The following is a 27,714-nucleotide window of genomic DNA, read 5'->3' as shown; positions in this document are numbered from 1 at the left end:
TATAATTTTGTTGAATACATTTTCTGGGCCTTTGATCTGTAATTCTTCTCCTTATTCTACCCCTATTATTCTTAGTTTTGTTTTTTTGTTATTATGTCCCAGATTTCCTGAATGTTTTGTGATGAGAATTTGTTGGATTTGCTGTTTTCTTTGGTCAGAGAGTTTATTTTCTCTATGGTGTCTTCATAATCTGAGATTTGTTCTTCTATCTCTTGTATTCTATTGTTTATGCTTGTTTCTGAAGTCTCTATTTGTTTATCTAGATTTTCCAAATCCAACCGGCCCTCAGTTTATATTTTCTTCTTTGCCTCCATTTCAGTTTTCAATTCTTGAACTGTTTACATTACCTGTTTGATTTTTTTTGGTTTCCCAGGGTGTCTTTTATGGATTTATTCATTTCTTCAAACTTTTTGTTATACTTCTCCTTCCATTTCTTTACTCATTCCTTACATCTTTTTGTTATACTTCTCTTCCATTTCTTTAAGTGAGTTATCCATACCCTGTTTAAGGGACTCTATTGCTTTCATAATGACACTGTTTTCCACTTCTTCCGGAATAGGGTGTTCAAATCCTTCTGTAGTAAGATCGGTGGGATCTGGTGTTTTCAGGTTGTTTTTCAGATTGTTGGAGGAATTCTTGCCTTGGCGCCTGCCCATCTCTTCATTCAGATGTTCTCCAATGGCTCTTCCCTCCGCTGGAACTTCTGCTACAGAATCAGTGCCCCTTGCTGGCCAGAAATCTCCCTGCCTGCAGTCCTACCTTGCTGCAGGCAGGTTATTAAAACAAAGGAACTCCCTCCTGCCCGGTTGCACTCACCTCTTTGTCCCGGAGCCCACACGGGGTATATAAATTCATATATATATATATATATATATATATATATATATATATATATATATATATATATATATAATGTTTATCCTTATGGATCATATTAAATCTTCTTGATGATCATTATTTGGTAGTTATTTTTCCATCCATCAGTGTTCAGACATCCAGGGTCTCTTGAATTTGTGAAGATGAGTGTTTTCCTTCAATGACAAAAACAGAACTCTGCCCCCATCCTGTATGCTTTCTTTACCATCTGTATGGTTATCATCATTGTGGATGAGCTGTACTTTCTCATTTTCAAGAGGTTTCTTCTCTTCAAACCAAATCTTTATTAATTTTGATGGTATCCATAATTTTTCTTCCCCTGTGGGAACAAGTGCAAAACCCCTTCCTTAATGCAGCACATCACCTAGCTTCCATTGTGAGGTCAGCACATCCTTGAAATAAACTGATTGCCTTAATTCAGAAGACTTTTCCATTATACAATATCTTTCTGCTGCTGTTGTCCCTTTTTCATTAGCATTAAGAAAATTCAAGGTTAATAGAGCATTTTGTAATATATTTCTGGGCACATTTTCCACTCCTTTTTGTTTGTTTAACATATCCTTTCTAGTTTGATTTGATCTTTCTATAACTGCTTGACCTGTAGGATTGTGTGGTATAACTGTAACATGCTTAATAGTATAAAAAGCAAAAAGGCATTTCATTTTCCTAGAGACACATCCTGGACCATTATCTGTTTTTATTTGTGCAGGTATAATCATGATGACCATAACTTCTAATAAATATGTGATTATTGAATCGGTCTTTTCCGAGCTAAAAGCAGTTGCCCACTGAAAACCTGAATAAGTGTCAATGATGTGGTGTACATATTTAAATTTTCCAAATTCTGCAAAGTAGAACACCTCCATCTGCCAGATTTCATTTCTTTGAGTACCCTTTGGGTCAATCCCTGCAGGTAGCAGTGTTTGGGTTATAGAAAAGCAAGTAGCACATCTCTTTATAATTTCCTTAGCCTGTTACCATGTAATAGAAAACTCTTTCTTTAAACCTTTGCTGATGACATGATGTTTTTTAATAAAATTCTGAGGCCTGAAATACATATCAAATCAATAATTGATCAATTTTTGCATTACCTTGTGCTAGAGGACATGGCAGACCCATTTGGGATCAGATGTGTGTTATGTATATAGGAAACAGTCTATTTCTGATTATATTTTGCACCTGGATAAATAATGGAGTCAATTCTGTGTCATCTGGTATAAATTCAGCAATTTCAATATAAATCTTTCTGCATATTGTGGATCAGTAACTACATTAAGAGATTCTTTACAATCCTTTAACACTATGAGAATAGCATATAATTCTGCCTTCTGGACATAATTATAAGAACTTTGTTCTACATTACTTAACTCTTCTGATTTGTAACCTTCCCTCCCTGATTTATTTGCATCAGTATAAAATGCACAGGCTTCAGTTATTTGAGCATCATGTACAATTCGGGGAAGAATCCGAGAAGTTCTCTTTATAAGGTTAAGCCTATCGCTTTTGGAATAGTTGCTATTAATCTTTCCCACCCCAAAATTAGCACAAGCTCTTTGCCATGTTTTATTGTTTTCCCATAACGTTTTTGTTTCATCAAGAGTGAAAGACACTATAATTTTGCTGGGTCTATACCTGCTGGGGTAGGAGGGCCTTCTGTCTATGTGCTATTTTCAGGGTCAAATAAAGAAACTGCCTTGGCCTTTTGATAGTACAGCAGCTTAGATAGGTGGAGTAGACCGAACAGAATGCTGAGAGAAAGGATTTAGGGAGAGCCACCATGGAGCCAGCTGCCAGGTCAGACATGCTGAATCTTTCCTGGTAAGCCACTACATTGTGGTGAAATACAGGTTAATAGAAATGGGTTAATCAATATGAGAGAGTTAGCCAATAAAAGGATAGAAATAATGGGCCAAGCAGTATTTAAATGAATAGTTTCTATGCAATTATTACAGGTTTAAAGCTAGCCAGGAGCTGAGTGGCAGAACGCAGCCCACTGCTCCTTTTACTACCACCTGCTAATTGATGAAGTCTCATTTTACCTTTTATAATTAATTCAGAAACTTTTTACACATAAGGTTTTAAATTTTATTGGTGTATGTGGTAAAAATATCCATTCTAAAATAATATCATCCCTTTGCGTTAAAACTCCTGTAGGAGAAATTCTGGAAGGCAATATGTCTAGAATACAATTAGGATTTGGATTCACCCTATCCACATGTGCCTCCTGTAATTTTTCCTCAATAATAGTCAATTCCTTTTCTGCTTCAGCTGGTAATTCTCTGGGACTGTTCAAATCTTTATCACCATCTAAGGCTTTGTTCAAATGAATGATTAGATCAGGTGTAATTCAAACAGCTGGCCATAGACTGGAAATGTCTCCTAACAATCTTGAAATTCATTAAGAGTCTGTAACCAGTCTCTCCTAATTTGTGCCTTTTGTGTCCTAATTTTCTGCAAACCTATTTTATAACCTAGGTAATTGATAGAATCTCCTATCTATATTTTATGCACTTAAGTCTCTGCTCCTCATTCTGCACCTGTGATTCCAAAGTTTGAATTTTCTCTATTAATGCTAACATCTCCTTGGGCTTTACTTGAATATCATGTAGATTGCCATCTTGGAGATACTTTTTTCTGTCAGTTTGTTATAACTTTTTGACAACTTGTAATTGCCAAATTTAACAGTATGAATCCTTTCAGATAACTTCCTTTAACCTTAGATATGGATTCAATTTTGTCTGTCATAGTATTAATTTTCTCAGATAACCTCTGATTTTTGATAATTTAATCCTGTCATTATTAGTCTGTAAAGATTGCATCATTCCTAAAAATGCCATATTCTTTCTTAATGATAGAATATGGAGAAGAAAATTGAAACCTAATAACAAATAAATTGAGGTATCCCCATAGTCATATAAGCCTCACATAATACATTCCATAGTATTAGCAAAAAAGGTACTAAAGGTTTCATTGGTAAAAAAAAAAAAAATCTGCCATTACCTTTTATACAATCCGGTAAACAGCAATCATTATTGTCCAGCAGATGGCATGGTTGCAGAGTCATGACTGGAAACAATGCAACCAGTGACAGGGATTGGTCCTGGGCTGCTTTAGTTTCTGCCTTGGTACTGGTTAAGTACTGAGAAATATGTGTTGCTTGACAAATTAAAAGCAATTAAATCAACTCCATACACAGAGCAAGAAACCCAGAATCTAGAGGTAGGGAGCAGAAACTTGGATCTGCACTAGTCGCCACATGGCAAGAAATTGCTCCACCCTGGGGAAGCAGTGGTCATGTGTATGTGTGCTTGGGAAGTAGTTTCCAAGTCACCACACGCAGCAACCTCCATTGTGATGGGGATTCTTCAAAAAAACAAAACAAAACAAAACAAAACAAAACAAAACAAAACTTAAGCAAAAGCAAGCCTATCTGGGTGACCGTGGAGTTTAAATCCATGTGGGCACCAAATGATGATTGAACCAGGTGACAAATGGACAAGTGAAAGAAATTCCACACTAGCTCAGAAATCAGAAATAGATTGTTATTTATTTAGGGTTAAACTCACAAATCAGAATTCTCTGCTTGAACAGTGGACAGAGATCTCCCACAATCCAACAATCCAAATGAGCAGCAGGTGAAAAGGAGGAAGAAAGAAAAGGGGACATACACAGGTTCTGCATCTGTGTATATAGTATAAGAGGCCATGGCCCAGTAGGTGGGTAACCACAGGCTACAAGTCTTCCTAGAGACCCAACTTCTCAATGGAAACATTGAAAGCAAGAAGATCCTGGTTAAGTGTTATACAGACATTAAGAGACCATGGATGGCAGCCTAGAGTACTATACCCAACAAAACTTTCAGCCACCATAGATGGACAAAAAAAGGCATTCTTGACAGAACCAGATGTAAACAATACGTAGCCACAAATTTAGTCCTACACAAAGTACTAGAAGGAAATCTCCAACCCAAGGAAGTTAACTACATCCACAAAAACACAGACAATAGATGATCTCACAGAAGAAAATCACAAAGAAGAGGAAAAAACACATTATAATATCACCAACAATGAAAACTAAATTAATAGGAACTAGCAGTCACTGGTCATTAATATCCTTAATATAAATGGACTCAACTTATCTACAAAAAGACACTGGCTAGCAGATTGGTAATGAAAATAGAATCCATATTTCTGTTGCATACAAGAAACACACCTCAAACTCAAAGACAGATTGCCTCAGACTAAAGGGCTGTGAAAAAAATTTTCAAATCAAATGTACCTAAGAAACAAGTCGGTATAGCTATCCTAGTATCTAACAAAACAGACTTCAAACCAAAATCAATCAAAAAGACAAAGAAGGACATTTCATATTAGTCACGGGAAAAAAGGCTGGATGCATGCCTTACATGGAATATAAATATAGCAGGGCATGCCCAAGTGGGTGGGTTACTTAAAGTCTTCTAGTGGTAGGAATTTCTACAACAGAACATATAAAAATCATCCATCTTGATGAAATCAGCTTCATCCCAGAGATGCCAGGATGGTTCAATATTAAAAAAAAAAACAAAACAAATAAACAAACAAAAAACACCTCTCAATGTATCCACCACATAAACAAACTGAAAAAATATCCATGATCATCTAATTAGATGCTGAAAAAGCCTTCAACAAAATACAACATCCCTTGATGATAAATGTCTTAGAGAAACAGGGATACAAAGAAAATACTTATGCATAATTAAGGCAGTATACAGCAAGTCAACAGTCAATGTCAAACCAAATGAAGAGAAGCTCAAAGCGATACCACTGAAATCAGGAACAAGACAAAGTTTACCACTCTCTCCATATCTATTTAAAATGGTAATTGAAGTTTTAGCTAGAGCAATAAGACAAGAAATTAGAGAAACATCACCCTTCACCATAGCCACAAATAACATAAAATATCTCAGAGTAATTTTAACTAAGTATGTGGAAGTTCTTTATGACAAGAACTTTAAATATCTTAAGAAAGAATTTGAAGAAGACACCAGAATGTGGATAAATCTTTCATGCTCTTGGGTAGGTAGATTAACATAGTAAAAATGGCAATCTTACCAAAAGCAATCTACAGATTCAATGCAATGCCCATAAAAATCCCAGCAAAATTCTTCACAGACCTCAGAAGAACAATACTCAATTTCATATGGAAAAACAAAAAACCCAGGATAGCCAAAACAATCCTGTACAATAAAGGAACTTCTGGAGGCTTCACAATTCCTGACTTCAAACTTTACTACAGAACTAGAGTACTAAAAACAGTCTGGTATTGGCATAAGAACAGACAGGAGGATCAGTGAAACTGAATAGAGGACCCAGATATCAATTCACACATCTACAAACACCTGATTTTTGAAAAAGAAGAAAAACTATGAAATCACAAAAGAAAGAATATTCAACAAATGGTGGTGGATCAACATACAAAATAATAAAAATAGATCCTTATCTATCTCCATGAACAAAACTCAAGTCCAGTGGATCAAAGACCTCGACATAAAGCCAACCACACTGAACCTCTAGAAGAGAAAGTGGGAAGCACACTTGAATGCATTGGACCAGGAACCCACTTCCTAAATATAACCCAAGTAGCACAAACACTGAAAGAAACAATTAACAAATGGTACCTTCTGAAACTGAGAATCTTCTTTAAAGCAAAGGACATGGTCAACAGGATAAAATAGCAGCCTACAAATGGAAAAAGATCTTCACCAACCCCACATTGGGCATAGGTCTTATCTCCAATATACACAAAGAATGAAAATTCTGGTCATCAAAAATCCCCAAATAATCCAATAAAAATGGAGTACAGAATTAAACAGAGAACTATCAACAGATGAATCTAAAATGGTTGTGAGACACTAAAAAATGTTCAACATCCTTAGTCATTGGAGAAATGCAAATCATACAACTTTGAGATTCCATCTTACACCTATAAGAATGACCAAGATCAAAATCACTGATGACAACTTATGCTGGAGAGGTTGTGTGGTAAAGGGAATACTCCTCCATTGTTAGTGGGAGTGCAAACTGCTACCATCCCTTTGCATATCAGTGTAGTGTTTTCCTAGAAAATTAAGAAACAACCTACTTCAAGGTCCAGCAATATCACTTTTGGGTATATACTCAGAGGATGTTCATTCATACCTCAAGGATATGTGATCAATTATGTGAATAGTTGCATTATTTGTCATAGCAAGACCTGAAAACAACCTAAATGCCCCTTGACTGAAGAATGGATGAGGAAAATTTGGTACATTTCACAATGAAGAGCTACAAAGTGAGAAAAATAATGTCATCTTGAATTTTTTTGGCAAATAGATGGATCTAGCCAACATCATGTTGAGTGAGGCAAACCCAAATCAGAAAGACAAATATATACTCATTCGTAAGTGGCTTTTATACATAAAGAAATGAAAAACCAGCTTACAATTCACAATCCCAGAAACCTAGAAAACAAAGAGGACCCTAAGAGGGACATATATGGATGTAATCTACATGGGAAGTAGAAAAAGACAAGATCTCCTGAGTAAATTGAAAGCAGGGGATCATGAGAGATGGTAGAGGGAAGAGGAGAGGAAAGGAGTGGAGTTGAATAAAATACATAACTAATTAAAAATAATACTTTTTTGTTTTTTTTTATTTTTAAGAAAGGGTTTCTCTGTAGTTTTTGGTGCCTGTCCTGGAACTAGCTCTTGTAGACCAGGCTGGCCTCGAACTCACAGAGATCCACCTACCTCTGCCTCCCAAGTGCTGGGATTAAAGGCATGCGCCACCACCGCCCAGCCTTAAAAATAATGTTTTAATAAAGAATCTGTATATGAAAGTGAACATTCAATGTTTTTATTTGTGGATAACTTATAATGATCATTTTTGGCCCTATCATTTCCTCTGACATGAAAAAAATTATTTTTCCTCACAGGTGAATAATATTCACCTCACAGGTGAATATATATGTATATGTATATGTATGCGTGTGTGTGTGTGTTTGATGAGCATCTATGCTGTTTCCATATCCTAATACTGAACAGAGTAGTATCTAACATGGGTGAGCAAGTATCTTTGTAGTAGATTACAGAGTCCTTAGGAAATATGTCAGAATAAGTATATCAGGTTCACACAGTAGATCTATTTCTAGCTTTAGGAGGAACTTTTGTACTGATGTCCATAGTGACTACACCAATTTTTACTCAATGAAAAAGTATTTTTATTTTCCTTCATTGATGTCAACATTTGTTAACTTTTGCTTATTTTGAAGAGAAAGGTGCTTATTTCAGCATACAATGTATATTTTATTGTTGAGGGAAGTCAGGCCTGGAATTTACTGCAAGAATCCTTAGACAGTGACTGTTGGAAAAGTCATGAAAGGATGTTGTTTATTTTCTTGCTTTCCATGATTTGTTCAGCCTGTTTTCTTATAGAACCCAGGATCACCTTTTCCTACTGCTTTTTATTATTAACCTAGAGGTTAATAGGTTTTCTCTATTACACTCTCCTGACACAAGCTGAAAGAAAAACAATGGTATACTATGGACTGAAACCATCAACTCTATGTGTTAAACCTTTCTTATAAATTTGGCCATCTAAAGAATTATGTTATAGTGGAATTTGACTAATACAGCCATATTAAAAAATCCCTTCATCAGTTCTTCTCATTATTTTTACTACTTTTGCTAATGATTCTATGAACATTCTTGATCATATTTGTGCCACTATATGGGTTTTTTCTCCAGTCTATGAGTGAAGTTGCTAAGTTATATAGTAACTAAAGATAATCATTTGAGGAATCACCAGGATGTCATCTCTATATTTGAACTCATGTGAAAGCATAGAATAAACAGTGGCACATTCTTAACCTTTTCAGCAGGAGTAAGAATAAATTTCAAAATATAGTTATGTTTCAGAATTTGAACACTTGAAGAGCAACCAATAGCAATTTGTATTTCTTTTGAGAATTCTCTGTTTATTTCCATGCCTAGATTTTTAGTTGAGTTATTTATTTTCTTTTTATGTTCTAGATACTAATCATGGTCATTTATATACCTGGTAAAGATTTCTCAAAGGGTTTCTCATGAAAGAGAGATGTGTATGGAGTACATATATGCACAATGAGTGTTTATGCATGTCTGAACATGAGATAGAGGATGTGACCATATTCATTCAAAAAAGATGTTTACTAAATCTACTTTACTTCTAATTCTTTGGTTTTAGCACTCTTTTTTGAAGTATTTTCATCTTTAAACTTCACAACTTCCTGAAAAATTATTTAAATAATTAGAACTATATGGTCTTGTTAGCCACTATTTTATATTCTATATACTTTATATTTAGAAAGCGAGTGAAGATGTTTTATTGTCAATTTGATGTGAAGCTAAAATATGAATGTTACAGAAGATTTTGCAGTCCCCATAGCTTTTCTGAATGCACTCTTGACTTATTTGTTTCTCAGGCTGTAGACAAGAGGGTTCAGCATAGGAATAATCATGGTGTAGAACACAGATGCCACCTTGTCAGTGCCCATGGAGTGACTGGAGCTGGGCTGTAAGTACATGAAGATGATTGTTCCATAGAAGATAGAGACTGCAGTGAGGTGGGAAGCACAGGTGGAAAAGGCCTTCTGGCGTCCTTCAGATGATTGTATACTCAGAATAGTGATAAATATATATAGATAGGATATCGAAATGACTATAATAGAGAAGAGAACATTGAAGCCCACCACAAAGAAAACCATCATCTCACTGACAGAGGTGTCTGAGCATGAGAGGGCAAGCAGAGGAGGGACATCACAGAAAAAGTGGTCTATCACATTGAACTTGCAGAAGGAAAGCTTAAAGATGTTCCCAGTGTGGATAGAAGAATTCAGGAAGCCACAGACATAGGAGCTTATGGTCAGACAGGCACATGTGTTTGACGTCATGATGGTGGTGTAATGCAGGGGCTTACACACTGCTGCATAGCGGTCATAAGCCATGGCAGCCAGGAGGAAACTTTCTGTGGTTATAAATCCCACAAAGAAGAAGAATTGGGTGCCACAAGCATTGTGGGATATGATTTTATCTGTTGAAATAAGACCTGACATTACTTTGGGAGTAATAGCTGAAGAATAACCAAAGTCTACCAAAGACAGGTGACTGAGGAAAAGGTACATGGGAGTGTGGAGGTGTGAGTCTAGCAGAATCAGTCCTGTCATTCCCACGTTCCCAAGCACGGTGCAGAGATAGATGAGAAGAAAGACAATGAAGAGAGGGATCTGGAGCTCTGGGTCATCTGTTAAGCCTGCAAGAATGAACTCAGTCACCTCTGTACTGTTCTCCATTAGGAATTAGGTGGCTTCCCTGCAGCAAAGAGAAAGAAGATCAGAATGAGACATGAGGGGAGACTGGTGATTCCTCTGCTTGTCTTCTTCATGCCATATCTCTCAGTGCAGATGTTCCTCCTGAATTCTGACCTAAGCAAGCCATGGGAGTAACATCCAAGTTTTGATTAATAGAGTTAATTAAATTAAGTGACATAAGATCCCACTGCATTCCAAGAGATGTATCAGAATGTAGTCATACCACGCTGTCTACATTTAATATAGGGGAGATGGTGATCTTCATATAAGAACATCGCATTAATTGCTATCTGGAAATATCAAAGTCTGTATTTGAACTCTCAAAAACTAGCATAAATTAGTTTTATCACTTAACTAGTCTCATTTAACATGCTATGTCACACAATATAATGTAACACCATTTAATATGTTCCTTTTATTCATTTTATAAGTTTTTGTTATGTTTTGTTCCATTTTCAGCATTTCTCTGGTGTGTTTAATCAAGCTGTTTGCTTTGAAGTGCTAAGGTAATGTTATTCGCTGTAGACAGAGTCTAAACACCACAATCTTATTTCTCAGTGTTGTGCAGGCTGTGGAACAGTGGTTTGTCTTGATGCCTCACTTCCTGTTTTGTAGACTGCTTCAGGTCTACTGTGCATTCTTGCTGGAAGGTGTTATCTCTTGGAAGTTTCTGTCATAGGGAAGCTAACTACAGCCACATGAGGCTTTCTCTCACTGCATATACACCTTCCAATCACTCTGCTTTAGAATATCATCAACATGGAGATTAGGATTTCAACTTAGCAACTTTGGTAGCATATAAGTATTTACATCAGAAATCCTTTCAGAAATATTGTAAGATGTTATTTTACTCTAATTTCTATCTATGTTATGTAAAAAGGATATTTTATATAATGACAATATTTAAGGGAATGAATTTAACTTTAATTTTTCTCATCATAGAGTAAGATACACAGGATGTTCCATTTACCACATAGAGAAAACAGTAAATTATATTCTAAAAATTTTCAATATATACAATAAAAGTTTCTTAATCACAATAAACAAATTTTACTTTCATATCTGGATGTCCTTCGTTCCTGGCCTGACTTTGTCTCCAGTTCAGAAACATCAGGATAATAAGACAGCTCTGCTTTCAATAATGTCCATGAACTTGTTTTGTGGTTATGAGGCTTAACCACAAATATTCCCATCAACATTTTATTGGATAAAATTATAATCCAAATTTGAATTACATAACTTTTGTACATTGTGATCCAGTCAAGTGTCTTGGTACATCTTGATTTCAGAATGGTCAATATACAAGTTGGAGCGTCTAGACAAATTAAAACTGTAAGTCTGGTGACAAAATTTCATTACGATTCTTACTATACTCCTTTCTCCTTCTATTCTGTATACATCCCTTTCTCATTTTTTATGCAGTCCTTATCTCTTTGTATGTGGATATCCACTACAGTTGAGCAAAGTACAAGAATCCTTTTATGTTTTAGTCATCATGGTTATAAACTTACATATCTATATTTTAGTGGACTCATAAAATATGGGTAATATATACATTCAACAAATGACTTTATTTTTAAGATTTAAAGTATAGGAGAATCTTTCTGCTGTATGATTATCTCCCTGTTCTCAGCATATGAGATTCCATTGGTAAGAAAAAGCACAAAAGAAATAAAAGTATAAAATTTGCTGGTAAGGGAAGAAGCTGGAAGCAATTATTCCAAGTGTGGCAACCCACACCGAGAAAGATAAAAACACATTTTCTGTCACATTAGAAGTTAGTTTTGAATTTTTAGAAATGTAAAAATTTAAAAACCCATTTTCACTGATGTTACAAATTTTATAAATAATTTAGTTAGGCTTATATTATGCCTTTTATGAAATTTCTTCTTTTGTAAATCAAGAGTGTTTACAAATAAAGTTTGAATTTGCTTTTTATTGTAAACATCTTTTACTGAAATATTTCAGAATTTTGAGTAGGGGCTGTAGGATTGATTCAGAGGTTACAAGCACTACCTGCTCATGTAGAGAATGTAGGTTCTGTTCCTAGCACTCACATAATGTCTCACAATAATACATAACTGCAATTGCTAGGAGTTTCATAGAAATATTAATTTTATTTAATGCATTTTATTGTGCCTTCTCTGAGCAATAACATCTATTTGATCGTTAATTGAATGTTATAAAGAGATTCTGATATAAAATAAAATGATTCAAAGTAATAAATGTAGGTAATGGAAATACAACTCAGAGTAAATGACCTGTCCCACTCTGTTTCATTTGTTTAAAAACAGTTGGATCGTCAAATGTTTAGAATGTGCTGCTGTCTTTGGATATCTATTTAAAAAGTCAAAGCAAATTAGCCACATAAAATACCAAGTGCTGTCTATATTCTCATTCTCTTAATAAATACAGTTCTGTCTTAAGCATAAGACTTTTGCTGATTTCCTCATTTCCAGGAGCACACAATACATATTTCCTAATGTTGGGAGTTGTGTGACTGAAGTAAGCATTGAGTCCAATGGATATTGAGCTTTATTCTTATTTTCTATTACTCAGAAAAAGCACAGTGATTTATTGTTTATTACAATTGTGAAACAGTAATTTACCATTGCTCAGTTTACTCAGTGGTTAAAAAGCCTTGTCTCTAATACCAGATAAGTCTCTATGATAGAAATCGAGCATTGATTTACATCTTTTTATATCATAGTTGTATCTTATAATTTTGGGACTATATCTGAGTATTTTATTGCTTGTTTTTAAGTATGTTATTTTCTAATTTATTGATATATATTATTCCTATTAAATATTACTATGATTTCCTGGTTTAATAACATTTTATAATGATACCTCAATATGATCTTTTCATCATCTCTAGGATTGGTTAAGATAACATATATTATCAATTCTCCTAAAAATGGCAATTAATATTATAGTGGTTCAAATATCTATTTCAAAATCAATCAAGTTCATTTTTAGTGAAGCATGAACCTGTACCCTATTAACTGCCTTATATCTTATTATAAATGTATAATATATTATATATGTGTAATTTCATAAATTTAATAGAGTAATTATTAAATTTTTATCTCTGTATTTGGGCATACAACCTTTGATTATCTCTGATACAAAGTATAGCAATATATAAAACATTGAAGTCTAAGCTCTCAGTGGGTGACCCAAAGGAAAGATGACTGAACTCACAGGTTGTACTCTACTGGCTGCTTCTGTCCTCAAATTCCTGAAGGTCATGGGTCTGACTCAGAGTCTTGCCTTCTTACCTGACCAGCATAGAATGTAAATCTACCACTTTCACAAATAATTACAGCTCAATTAATAATTCTGTTTCTGACAGTAAGAAAATGCCTTTCTTTGCAGAGTCTTACATAGAGCTTGGCGTTGGAACCCTCAAATGCAAGCTCTACTCCTGGGTATCCTAATCTTTCTTCTTAGATAAATTATCTCACCTTTTTATTGTTCATAATATGCCCATCCATAAGAAGGAGTAGTAGACAGCTAACCCAAAGGACACCTGCCCTGAAGGATGCCCAAGAGTAACAAAAGAGTAATCTTCATCATTCTCGTACTTTGAACATGTGATTACTGTTTTATCCTAATAATTAATTCATTTGTTATTTTTCCCAAGTGAACATGCTCTTGCTAACAAACCATTTAGGGAAAAATTAATTGTTAGTTCGAGAGAACTGTTAATAGCCAGTTCAACAACAAATATTAAAAAGCCCTTGTTTTGGACTGCTCCCTTTAGTGATATGCCAATGGAGACTTCACATGTTAAAATCTGGTAACCAGGAGAGACTGTTACAGTCACGGAAGTCTATTGGGAAAAATACCCCAAGAGGATTTCAACAAGCCTTATATCACACAACTGGGGAGTAAGTGATTAAAGATTCTACATGAATTTAGCTAAGCCTGTCAATGAAGATCACAGGATTATTTTTAGTAATTTTTATAATTCTTGTGGTATTGAAGAACTATAGGATTTCAATTTGATGTTTAGATTAAGAATAGAAATTTAAATTTTTGTGTCTACATTATATATTTTCTTCCCTTAGTTGACATTATTTAATTTTTGAGATGAAATGTTGATGTGCTCACTTGTTTTGACCCCTGCAGAGTTTGAACTACAGAGCCAAGATGTGTTAACAAGACCATCCAGAATTAGAAATGATCTCTGCATCTGTGGTGGTTAATACAGTGTTTAAAATAAATACATAAAAATCACTAAAAAAGTGCATCATTGTGTGCACAGAGACACACACATAATGCTGAATAAGAAAAGAAATAGTAGAAAGAAAACTGAAAGGGAAAATAGAAATTTTCTTTATATTATCTTGTCAGAATACTTTCTGAGGAAAGGGAACATTTCATTATGTCTCATGCGTAATAGATGGCCAACATAAGCACGCTGTATCAAATGAAATGAAGAGTACATCTCAAAAGTGAAGTTTCAAAAGAAATCCAAGCTCTTAATCAAACCATGTATTGAGAGCATTAACAAAAGTTCACTGGTTGTATTTTCCATTTCGGTGTCCTCCAAATCCACAAACAACTATGAATTTTGCTTGTTTGTGATTTTTTTTATAAGAAATCTCTGTTGCAAAGAGAAGTTCCTTTGATGAGGAGTGAAGACTACACTTGCCTTTTGGTATAGAATATATGTTCAGATGATTGTTAGGAATCATGATCACTTAGCAAATATACATAATTTTACTAGTGCTGAGTAGTTAGCTATTTTTTCCAATACAAGCATAGTTTCTATCTTGTTAAGTAGGCCTTACATTCAGTTAGAGAACTGTTGGCTAACACCAAGGTATGTGTGCTTGCTTCCTTAGAGTTAGCATGCTAAACTCATTGTTATAGAGATATCTACAAAACACTCCAACACATAAGCTCGGGGAACACTGTGACAGAGGTGGCAGAAAGGGTTGTAAAAGTCAGTAGAGCAGTGATCTTTATGTAAGATTACCTTTTAGTAATGTCAAAAGTTACACCTATAAAGTCTCATCAATTTTACTGCTTAAAAAGGAGCTGAGCAAAGACAACAACCCACATGCTAAAGTGGACCAGAGAAAGTCTCAATTCTATACAAAGAACTACAGGAAACAAAAGATAACCTTGAAAGAGAGATGTAATTTTCCCTAGACAAGGTCACAGAAATTGGTCATTTCTTGGTGTCAGCAGTATTTAGTTTCCAGTGTTAATGAAATCACCTAAAATGCTCTAAATATTTGTTTTTAGCCAATATCTTTTTTGTTCAGCTGTAAATATTTCAAATAATCAATTTTAAAGGTCACTTCTTCTTGGAGATTTTTTAAGTGTAATCTTGATTGGAGCATAAATTAATTATCAGTTGGAAACTGAAAGCTCCGCAGGTCTGGGCGTTTTTCTGGGACCACTAAGAGAGTAGGCCTTAGCTAGAACCTTTGCAGGGCTGTGGATGAGTCTTGAACCACTGAAGTTGTACAGTAGTGCCAGTGAAATTTGTGGAACTGGGCCCATGACAGGGACCTTTATGGGAGCAGACTCAGAACAGAAATATCTACAGAAACATGTCTGAGCATGTGACCTAAGCCAGAGCAGGCCCGAGACAGGAATCTCCACAGCAGCAGAGTAAATCCTAGGAATGCCAAGTGAGCTCCAGGAACACAGAATAACTAACAGGGTGACTGGAATGATGGTCCTGACTGCACAATAAGGAGCAACCACATGAGCCTTGGATCCACTGGCACCTGGAAAATTAATCACCAGAGTCACAGACATCTCCAACTACACCAATCAGAGGAAAAGATGGGCAGACAGAATAAGAACACATGAAACACCACAAAGAGCAACATGACAACAGTAGTAACTAGTTACCCTGCAGCAGAAAGATGTGAACAACGAAATATACATGAAGCAGAAGAAATTGACTTAAAGGAAATCATTAGGAGAATGTTGAGTTCCTTAAAGAGGAAATTAAAAATTAGCTCAAAAAACTGGAGAAAAAAAATTGGAAGATTTCAACAATCCCTTAAATAAAACCAAGAAAAATCAAACAGATGAAAGAAACTGTTCAAGACTTGAGAACTGAAATAGAGACAGTAAAGAAAACACAGCTGAGAGAATTATAGGAACAGTAATAATGAGAATACAGCAAGCAACCACAAATGCAAGCATAAACAGCAAAGTAAAAGATGTGGAAGAGAGAATCTCAAGTGCTGAAGACAAAATAGAAGAAATAGATACATAAGTTAAAGAAAGCATTAAATCTAACAAAAGCTTAACCCAGAATATCCAGGAAATATGGGACACTATGGAAAGACCAAACCTAAGAAATAAGAACAACAAGTACAGAAAAAAAGTCCAACACAAATGTACAGAAAATAACAAAATCATAGAAGAACACTTTCCCAAACTAAAATAAAGCTATGTCTATGAAGATACAAAAAGCTTACAGAATACCAAATACTGGATCAAAAAAAATCCTCTCGCTACATAATAATCAAAACCATAAACATACAGAGTAAAGAAAGACTATTAAGAGCTGCAAAGGAAAAAGGCCAAGTAGCATATAAAGGCAGACATATCAGAATTACACATGACTTCTCACTGAAGGCAATGAAAGCCCAAAGGTCATGGTCAAGTGTTATGCAGACATTTAGAGACCATGGATGCCGGCCTAGACTACTATATCCAGCAAAACTTTCAATCACCATAGATGGACAAAACAAGATATTCCATGACAAAACCATATTTAACCAATACCTAGAGACAAACCAAGCCCTACACAAAATACTGTAAGGACAACTCCAACCCAAGCAAGGTGGCTACACCAACTAAAACATAGACAATTGATGGTCTCATAGTAGGAAATTCCAAAGAAGGCAACAATGCACAAATTAACATCACCAACAAAAGAACTAAATTAACAAGAGATAGCAATCACTGGTCACTAATATCCCTTAGTGTAAAATGGACTCAACTCATCTATAAAAAGGCACAGGCTAACAGATTGGATACAAAAACAGAATCCATCCTTCTTATGCATACAAGAAACACATCTCAATCTCAAAGACAAACATCTTCTCAGAGAAAAGGGTTTGGAAAAAACATACCAATCAAATGGACCTAAGAAACAAGCAGGTTGAGCTATCCTAATATCTAACAAAATAGACTTCAGGCTAAAATCAATCAAAAGAGACAAAGAAGGACCATTTCATATTAGTCACAGGAAAAATCCATCAAGAAGAAATCTCAGTACTGAACATCTATGCCTCAAATACAAGGACATCAAATGTAAAAGAAACAATTCTACAGCTTAAATTATATATGAAACCTGACACACTAAAGTGGGAGACTTCAAAAATCCTCTCTCACTACTGAACAGGTCAGTCAGGCAGAAAATGAACAAAGAAATAAGAGAGCTACCAGGTGTTATGACTCAAATGGACTTAACAGATATCTATAGAATATTTCATTCAAAGAGAATAGAATATACCTTCTTCTCAGCACCTCGTGGAACCTTCTCAAAAATTGACCACATACTCAGTAACAAAACAAACCTCAACAAATACTAAAAAATTTGAATAGCCCAATATACCTTATCAGATCACCATGGTATAAAACTAGAAGTCAACAGCAATACTAATTCTAGAAAAGCCACAAGCACATGGAAATTAAACAATGCTCACCTGAATCATCAATGGGTCAAAGAAGAAATAAAGGGAAAAATTATAGACTTCCTAAAATTCAATGAAAATGACGACACAACAAACCCAAATGTTTGGGACACAATCAAAGCAGTATTAAGAGAAAAGTTTATAGCATTAAATGCCTACATAAAGAAGCTGGAAAAATCCCACACTAGTTAATCAAGACCTTTGAAAACTTTAGAACAAAAAGAAGCAAACTCACCCAGAAGAAATAGATGGCAGGAACAATCAAATGGAGAGCTGAAATCAACAAAATAGAAACAAAGAAAATAATACAAAGAATCAATGAGACAAAGAGTTGGTTCTTCGAGAAAATCAACACAATAGACAAACCTTTATCCAAACTAACCAAAAGGCAGAGAGAGAACATTCAAATGAACAAAATTAGAAATGAAAAGGGAGACATAGCAACAGACATGGAGGAAATACAGAGAATCATCAGGTCATATTTCAAAAACCTGTACACCACAAAATTGGAAAACTTAAAGGAAATGAACAAATTTCTGGATAAATATCACCTACCAAAATTAAATCAGATGAGATAAGAAAATTAAAGAGATCTATAGCTGCTGAAGAAATAAAAACAGTCATCAAAATTCTCCCAACCAAAAAAAATAGCCCAGGACCTGTTGACTAAGGATTTATGTTCTGCCCTGTTCCCTGTAATTGTTAAGTCTCAAAGAAATCACAAAGATGTCTACATTAGTTATAAACTGATTGGCCCGTTAGCTCTGACTTCTTATTAGCTCTTATAACTTATATTAGCCCATTGTTCTTGTCTATGCTAGCCATGTGACTTGGCACCCTATTCAGCGAGGCAGTAACATCTTGCTTTTTCTGTGGCCGGATCAAGACTGCAAAAGGAACTTCCTTCTTCCCAGAATTCTCCTGTTCTCATTGACCTGCCTTTATTTCCTGTCTGGTGGTCCCACCTATACTTTTTTCCTGGCTACTGGCCAATTAGCGTTTATTTAAAATATAATTGACAGAATACAGACCATTGCCCAACACCAAGGGACAGATGGTTTAAGCTCAGAATTCTACAAAAATTTCATAGAAGAACTAATACCAATACTCCTCAAATTATTCCACACAATAGAAACAGACAGAACATCCACTTTGAACCGGATAGAAGAGAAAGTGGGAAGAAGTCTACAAGATATAGGCACAGGAGGCCTCTTCCTAAGTAGGACCCCAGTAGCACAGACAATAAGAGAAACAATAAAAAAGTGGGATCTACTGAAACTGAGAAGCTTCTGTAAAGCAAAGGACACTGTCAGTAAGACAAAAAGGCTGCCTTTTGACTGGGAGAATATCTTCACCAACCCCTCATCAGACAAAGGTCTGATCTCCAAAATATACAAAGAACTCAAGAAACTCGACACTAAAACTCTAATTAACCCAATTAAAAAATGGGGTACTGAACTGAACAGAGAATTCACAACAGAAGAACTTCGAATGGCCAGAAGATACTTAAGGTCATGCTCAACCTCCTTAGCGATCAGGGAAATGCAAATCAAAACCACTTTGAGATACCATCTTACACCTGTCAGAATAGCTAAAGTCAAAAACACCAATGATAGCCTATGCTGGAGAGGATGTGGAGTGAGGGGAACACTCATCCATTGTTGGTGGGAATGCAAACTTGTGCAGCCACTGTGGAAATCAGTGTGGCGGTTTCTCAGGAAACTGGGAGTCAACCTTCCTCAGGACCCAGCAATTCCACTCTTGGGAATATACCCAAGAGATTCCCTAACATACTACAAAAGCATTTGTTCTACTATGTTCATAGCAGCATTATTTGTAATAGCCAGAACCTGGAAACAGCCTAGGTGCCCCTCAATAGAAGAATGGTTAAAAAAGGTGTGGAACATATACACATTAGAGTTTTACTCAGCGGTAAAAAACAATGACATCTTGAATTTTGCATGCAAATGGATGGAAATAGAAAACGCTTTACTGAGTGAGGTAAGCCAGACCCAAAAAGAGGAACACGGTATGTATTCACTCATAATTGGATTCTAACCACAATTAAAGGTCTTTGAGCCTATTATTCGTGATCCTAGAGAAGCTAAATAAGAAGATGAACCTGATGAAGATTATTTAACTATCCGCCAGGAGGTAGGAAATAGACAAGAGTCCCAGGTAACCTCGGGTGCATGGGGGGGGGGTGGGAGTGTTGTTGGAAGGGGAGAGGGTTAGAGAGAAGGGAGTAGGGGAGGATTGGGGAAAGCTCGGTGGCCTGGGATGGGGAGAGGGAGGAAGGATGAATATGGGATCAGGGAAGAATATATTTCAACTAAGGGAGTCATTTTAGGGTTTACAGGAGACTTGATTATATATGGGATCCCAGGTCCAAGGAGAGATCCCCAGATTGTTCTCTGGACAGAGGAGAGGGTGCCTGAACCGGCCTTGGCCCATAACCATACTGATGAATATTTTGCTTATCACCATAGATCCTTCATCTGGCGAAGGACGGCGATACAGACGGAGACCCACATTGGAGCCCCCCAAGGTCCAAATGAGGAGCAGAAGGAGGAAGAAAATGAAAAAGCAAATCAGGACTGCGAGGGATGCTATCACCCACTGATACAAGGGGACAGATCTAATGAGAGTTTACCAAGGGCAGTTGGACTGGGACTGAACGAGGTCGTGATCTAACCAGATTCTCAGAATTTGGCCGGATTCCCTGAATGTGGCTGGCTCGAAGTCTTTCTGAAAAGCCATTGACTATGACACTGAGACTTGTTTCCTCTGCATATACTGGATTTTGGGGATCCAGTCTGTTTGGATACTCACCTTCCTGGACCTGGAGGGAGGGGGGAGTAACTTGATCTTCCCACAGGGCAGGAAACCCTGACTGCCCTAAGGGATGAAGAGGGAGGAGGAGAGGGAGTGGGGGGAGTTGGAGGGTGTTGGGAAGAGGGGCAGATATGGAAACTTTTATAATTTAATAAAATTACTTTCAAAAAAAAAAGAAAGAAACAGACGGAACATTGCCAAACTCTTATGAGGCTACAATTATCCTGATACCCAAACCAGAGAAAGACATTACTAAGAAAGACAATTATAGATCAAACTCACTCATTAACATTGATGAACAAAAATAATAAATAAAATACTAGCAAATCAAATCAAAGAACACATCAAAACCATCATCTACCATGATCAAGTGAGCTTTATCCCAGAGATGCAGGGGTGGTTCAATGTACAAAAATCTGTCAATGTAATCCACCACATAAACAAACTGAAAAATAGAAACTACATCATCAGCTCATTAGATGCTGAAAAAGCTTTTCACAAAATACAACATTCCTTCAAGATAAAGGTCTTGGAGAAAGCACGGATACAAGGAACATATCTAAACATAATAAAGGCAATATACAGCAAGCCAACCACCAACATCAAACTAAATGGAGAGAAACTCCCAGTGATTCTACTGAAATCAGGAACAAGGCAAGGTTGTCCACTCTATCCATATATGTTCAATATAGTACTTGAAGTACTAGCTATTGCTAGAGCAGTAACACAACAAAAGAAGATCAAGGGGATAGAAATTGGAAAAGAAGAAGTCAATCTCTCACTGTTTGCTGATGATATGATAGCTTACATAAGCAAACACAAAAATTCTACCAAGGACCTTCTACAACTCATAAACACTTTCAGTAATGTAGCAGGTACAAGATTAACTCAAAAATAAAATCAGTAGCACTCCTGTACACAGAATATAAAAAGGCTGGGAAAGAAATCAGAGAATCAACATCGTTCACAATAGCCACAAATAGCATAAAATATCTCAGAGTAACTCTAACCAAACAATTGAAGGCTTAATTGAAAGAACTTTAAATTTCTAAGAAAGAAATTGAAGAAGACACCAGTAAGTGGAAAGAACTCCCGTGCTCTTTAGGTAGGCAAAATTAACATAGTAAAAATGGCAATCTTACTAAAAGCAATCTACTGATTCAATGCAATGCCCATCAAAATCCCAGCAAAACTCTTCACAAACCTCAAAAGAATTGCACTCATCTTAGGATGGAAAAGCAAAAAAATCTAGGATAGCAAAAATAATCCTATACAATGAAAGACTTTCTGGAGGTATCACAATCCCAGACTTCAAACTCTACTAAAGAACAACAGTACTGAAAACAGACTGGTATTGGTATAAGAACAGAATGAAAATAGATCTATATCTACTACCTTCACAAAACTCAAGTACAAATGGATCAAAGACCTCAACATAATGCCAGCCACACTGAACCTAGAAGAGAAATGGAAAGTACAGTTGAACTCATTGGCACAGGACACCATTTCCTAAATATAACCCTAGGAACACTGCCACTTAGAGAAACAATTAATAAATGGGATCTCCTGGAACTGAAAATCTCTGTAAAGTATCAGTCAACAAGACAAAACGACAGCCTATAGAATGGGAAAAGTTCTTTACTAACTGCACATCAGACAGAGGTCTGATCTTCAAATGTACAAAGAACTCAAGAAATTGGTCATCAAAAGAACAAATAATCCAATAAAAAATTGAGTACAGACCTAAACAGAGAATTCTCAACAAAGGAATTTAAAATGGCTAAAAGACACTTAAGGAAATGTTTAACATCCTTAGTCAACAGAGAAATATAAATCAAAGCAACTCTGAGATTCCATCATACACCTGTAAGAATGACCAAGATAAAAAAAAAAACACTGATGACAACTTATGCTGTAGAGGTTGTAGGATAAAGGGAACATTTCTGCATTGCTTGTGGGAATTCATGCTGGCACAGCCCCTTTGGATGTCAGTGTGCCAATTTCTTAGAAAATTAGGAAACAACCTAACTCAAAACTTAGTAATATCTCTTTTGGGTATATATCTAAAGGATGCTCAATCATGCCACATGGACATTTGTTCAACTATATTCAAAGCAGCATTGTTTGTCATGGCCAGAACGTGGAAACAACCAAATTGCCCCTCGGCCAAAGAATGAATAAGGAAAATATGGAACATTTATAGAACGTAATACTACACAACAGAAAAAATAATAACATATTGAATTTTGTAGGCAAATGGATGGATCTAAAAAAACATTATTTTAAGTGAGGTAACCCAGACACAGAAAGACAATTATCATATGTACTCACTCAGAGGTGGTTTTTAAACATAAAGCAAACAAAACCAGCCTACAAACCACAATTCCAGAGAACTTAGACAACAATAAGGACACTAGAGAGATTTACATAGATCTAATCTATATGGGAAGTAGAAAAAGAAAAGATCTCATGTGTAAATTGGGAGTATGGGGACCTTGCAGGAGGGTTGAAATGGGGAGGAAAGAGGCAGGCAAGGGAGCAGAGACAAATGTAGAGCTCAATATAAATCAATAAAAAACAAAAAATAAAAAGAAAATACCCAAAACAAAACTAAACAAAAATGTATCTCTGTAGTAGCTCACAGTGTACTTTGGGAATATGTCAGGACAAATATAACTGGATCACTCAGTAGATCTATTTCTAGCTTTAGGAGGAACTTTTATGCTGATGTCCAGAGTGACTATATCAGTTTTTAATTCAGTGAAAACAGTGGAAAAGTGTTTCTCTTTTCCTTCATTTAGGTTGGCATTATTTATCTTATGCTTACTTTTAAGAAAGTGTTTATTTCAGCTTAAAGGGTATATTTTATTGCTGAGAAAAGTCAAGTCTCAAATTTAATGCTGGAACCCCGAGATAAAGACTGATGGAGAAGCCATGGAGGAATGCTGCTTATTTTCTTGTTTTTTATGGTTTGTTCACCCTGTTTTCTTACAGTATCCAGGGTCACCTTTTCCTGATGTCTTTTACTTTCAACCTAGAGGTTAATAGGTTTCCTCTATTACACTCTCCTGACACAAGTTAGAAGAAAAACAATGGAGTCAGTCCACTTTGGACTGAAACCATCAACTCTATGAGCTAAACCTTTCTTCTTCTAAATTTGCCTAACTAAAGAATTATGTTATAGTGAAATATGACTAATACAGCCACATTAAAAATTTCCTTCATCAGTTCTTGCCATTATTTTTCACTACTTTAACTAATACTTCTATAAATATTCTTGATCAAATTTGTGTCATTATATGGGTTTTTCTCTCCAGTCTTTCTAGGAGTTGTATGGTAACTACAACTAATGATCTGAGGAATCACCAATATGTGTTCTCTATATTTAACGTCATGTAAAAGCATGGAATGGACAGTGGCTATGTTCTTAACCTTTCTGGTAGGAGTATGATGAATTCTCAAGGCAGTGTTAATGTTTCAGAATTTGAACACTCGAAGAGCAACCAATAGCAATTCATATTTCTTTAGAGAATTCTCTATTTATTTCCATGCCCAGATATTTAGTTGAGTTATTTACTTTCTTGGTGTTCATTATTGTTTTAGAACTTTGTATGTTCTATATACTAACCATGGTCATTTATATAGCTGGTAAAGATTTTACCCAGGAGTTTCTCATGGAGGAAAAATATGTATGCAGTACATATATGTGCACATGAGTGTTTATGCATGTCTGAGCATGATATTGTAGATATGACCATATTTATTTAAAAAGATGTTTACTAAATATACTCTGCTTCCATCCATTGGTTTTAACAGTCTTATTTTTTAGTATTTTTATCTTTAAGATTCGATTCACAACTAACTGAAAAAAATTTCACATAATTAGAACTATATGGACTGGATAGCCAATATTTCTTTATATTTAGAAAGTAAGTAAAGTTGTTTTATTGTAGATTTGATGTGAAACTAAAATATGAATGTTACAGAAGATTTTGCAGTCCCAAAGTCTTTTTGAATGCACTCTTGACCTCTTTGTTTCTCAGGCTGTAGACCAGGGGGTTCAGCATGGGGATGATCATGGTGTAGAACACAGATGCCACCTTGTCAGTGTCCATGGAGTGACTGGAACTGGGCTGTAAGTACATGAATATGCCCGACCCATAGAAGATAGAGACTGCAGTGAGGTGGGAAGCACAGGTGGAAAAGGCTTTCTGGCGCCCTTCAGATGATCGCATCCTCAGAATAGTGATGAATATAAACAGATAGGAGATCAAGATGACTATAATAGAGAAGATATCATTGAAACCTACCACGAAGAAAATCACCATCTCACTGACAGAGGTGTCTGAGCATGAGAGAGCAAGCAGAGGAGGGGCATCACAGAAAAAGTGGTCTATGATATTGTTCTTGCAGAAGGAGAGCCTGAAAATGTTCCCAGTGTGGATGGAGGAATTCAGGAAGCCACAGACATAAGAGCTTACCGTCAATGAAACACATACATTTGTAGTCATGATGGTGGTGTAATGGAGGGGCTTACATACTGCTGCATAGCGGTCATAAGCCATGGCAGCCAGGAGGAAACTTTCTGTGGTTATAAATCCCACAAAGAAGAAGAATTGGGTGCCACAAGCATTGTGGGATATGATTTTATCTGTTGAAATGAGTCCTGCCATTACCTTGGGAGTGACAGCTGAAGAATAACCAAAGTCCACCAGAGACAGGTGACTGAGGAAAAGGTACATGGGAGTGTGGAGGTGTGAGTCTAGCAGAATCAGTCCTGTCATTCCCACGTTCCCAAGCACAGTGCTGAGATAGATGAGAAGGAAGACAATGAAGAGAGGGATCTGGAGCTCTGGGTCATCTGTTAAGCCTGCAAGAATGAACTCAGTCACCTCTGTACTGTTCTCCATTAGAGATAAGGTGGCTTCCCTGCAGCAAAGAGAAAGGAAATCAGAATGAGACATGAGGGGAGACTGATGATCCACTCGGTTTGTCTTCATGTCATATCTCTCGGTGCAGATGTTTGTCCTGCATCCTGACCTAAGTAAGCAATGGCAGTAACAAGTTTCAATTAAATGTAGTAAATTAAATTAAGTGACATAAGATCCCACTGTATTCCAAGAGAAATATCTGAATCTAGTCGTTCCACGATGTCTGAATTAATACAGTGGAGAGGGTGGTCTTCATATAAGACTATCACATTAATTGCTATTTGGAAATATGAAAGTCTGTATTTGCACTCTCAAAAACTAGCATAAATTAGTTTTATCACTTAAATAGTCTCATTTAAGATGGTATGTCACGCAATGTAATGTAATACCATATAATATATTCCTTTTATTCATTTTATAAATTTTTGTTATGTTTTGTTCCATTTTCAGCATTTCTCTGGTGTGCCTAATCAAACTATTTGCTTTGAAGCGCTAAGGTAATGTTATTCGCTGTAGACAGAGTCTAAACACCACAATCTTATTTCCCAGTGTTGTGCAGGCTGTGGAACAGTGGTTTATCTTGATGCCCCACTTCCTGTTTTGTAGACTGCTTCAGGTCTACTGTGCATTCTTGCTGGAAGGTGTTGTCTCTTGGAAGTCTCTGTCATAGGGAAGCTAACTCCAGCCACATGAGGCCTTGAGGCTTTCTCTCACTGCATTTACACCTTCCAATTACTCTGCTTTAGAATATTATCAACATGGAGGTTAGGATTTCAACTTAGCAACTTTGGTAGCATATAAGTATTTATATCAGAAATCTTTTCAGAAATATTGTAAGATGTTATTTTACTCTAATTTTATTTTTGTTTATCTGTTATGTAAAAAGGATATTTTATATAATAACAATATTTAAGGAAATGAATTCAACTTTAATTCATCTCATCATAGAATAAGACACACAGGATGTTTCATTTACAACATACAGAAAACAGTAAGTTATATTCTAAGAATTATGGAATATGTACAATAAAAGTTTCTTTTTCATAATAAACAAATTTTACTTTCACATCTGGATGTCCTTTGTTCCTGGCCTGATTTTATCTCCAGGTCAGAAATATCAGGATAATAAGACAGCTCTGCTTTCAATAATGTCCATGAACTTCTTTTGTGGTTATGTGGCTTGGCCACATTTTTCAACATTTTATTGAACAAAATTATAATCCAAATTTGAACTACATAACTTTTTATACATTGCGATACAGTCAAGGGTCTTGATATATCTTTATTTCAGAAGTGGTCAGTATACAAATTGGAATTTCTATGAAGTAAAGCTAAAGTCTGGTGACAAAATTTTGTTAGGATTCTTACTATACTCCTTTCTCCTTCTATCCTGTATATAGCCCCTTCTCATTTCTTATGCAGTCCTTATTTCTTTGTATGTGGCTATCCATTACAGTTGAGGAAAGTTCAAGAATCTTTTTATGTTGTAGTCATCATGGTTATAAGCTTACATATCTATATCTTAGTGGACTCATAAAATGTGGACAATATATACATTCTACAAATGACTTTATTTTTCAATACTTAAAGTATAGAAAAAGATTTCCACTGTATGATTATCTTTCTACTCTCAGAATACAAGATATCTTGTAAGACAAAGCACAAAATAAATAAAATTATAAAATTTGTATGTAAAAAGGTGGAGCTGGAAGCAATTATCCAAAGTGAGTCAACACACACCTAGAAAGATAATTATCGTATTTTCTGTCACAGTAGAAGTTAATTTTGAATATTTAGAAATGTAAAAATTTAAAGCCTATTTTCACTGATGTTATGAATTTCTTAAGAAAATTTAGTCATGCTTACATCATGCCTGTCATGGCATCTCCACCTACTTGTAAATCAAGAATGTGGCTCACAATGACACATAACTAAATAGCTAGGTGTTTGAAATAACTATTCACCTTATTTAATATATTTTATTCTGTCTTTTGTGAGCAGCAGCATTTATTTGAATATTAATTTAA

General features: G+C 35.7%; 1 protein-coding gene and 1 pseudogene across 1 annotated transcript; both read right to left on the bottom strand.

Moving 5' to 3' along the window:
- Positions 1-9,279: 9,279 nt before the first annotated feature.
- Positions 9,280-10,224, bottom strand: LOC125398032 (olfactory receptor 5B12-like; annotated as a pseudogene).
- Positions 10,225-24,736: 14,512 nt separating this feature from the next.
- Positions 24,737-25,666, bottom strand: LOC146893584 (olfactory receptor 5B12-like). Its single transcript, XM_087907601.1, has one exon. The coding sequence runs from the start codon at positions 25,664-25,666 to the stop codon at positions 24,737-24,739; it is 930 nt and encodes a 309-aa protein (XP_087763727.1).
- Between the last annotated feature and the right edge of the window lie 2,048 nt (positions 25,667-27,714).

This window comes from Myodes glareolus, chromosome 7, assembly GCF_982192425.1.
Source record: "Myodes glareolus chromosome 7, mMyoGla1.1, whole genome shotgun sequence".
Lineage (NCBI taxonomy): Eukaryota > Metazoa > Chordata > Mammalia > Rodentia > Cricetidae > Myodes > Myodes glareolus.
Note: the sequence above shows the minus strand (reverse complement) of the source record. Positions and strands in the feature narration are given on the sequence as shown.

What these genes read in the sequence shown, in the direction of transcription:
- LOC146893584 (XM_087907601.1), bottom strand. Translation starts at nt 25,666, where the DNA reads ATGGAGAACAGTACAGAGGTGACTGAGTTCATTCTTGCAGGCTTAACA.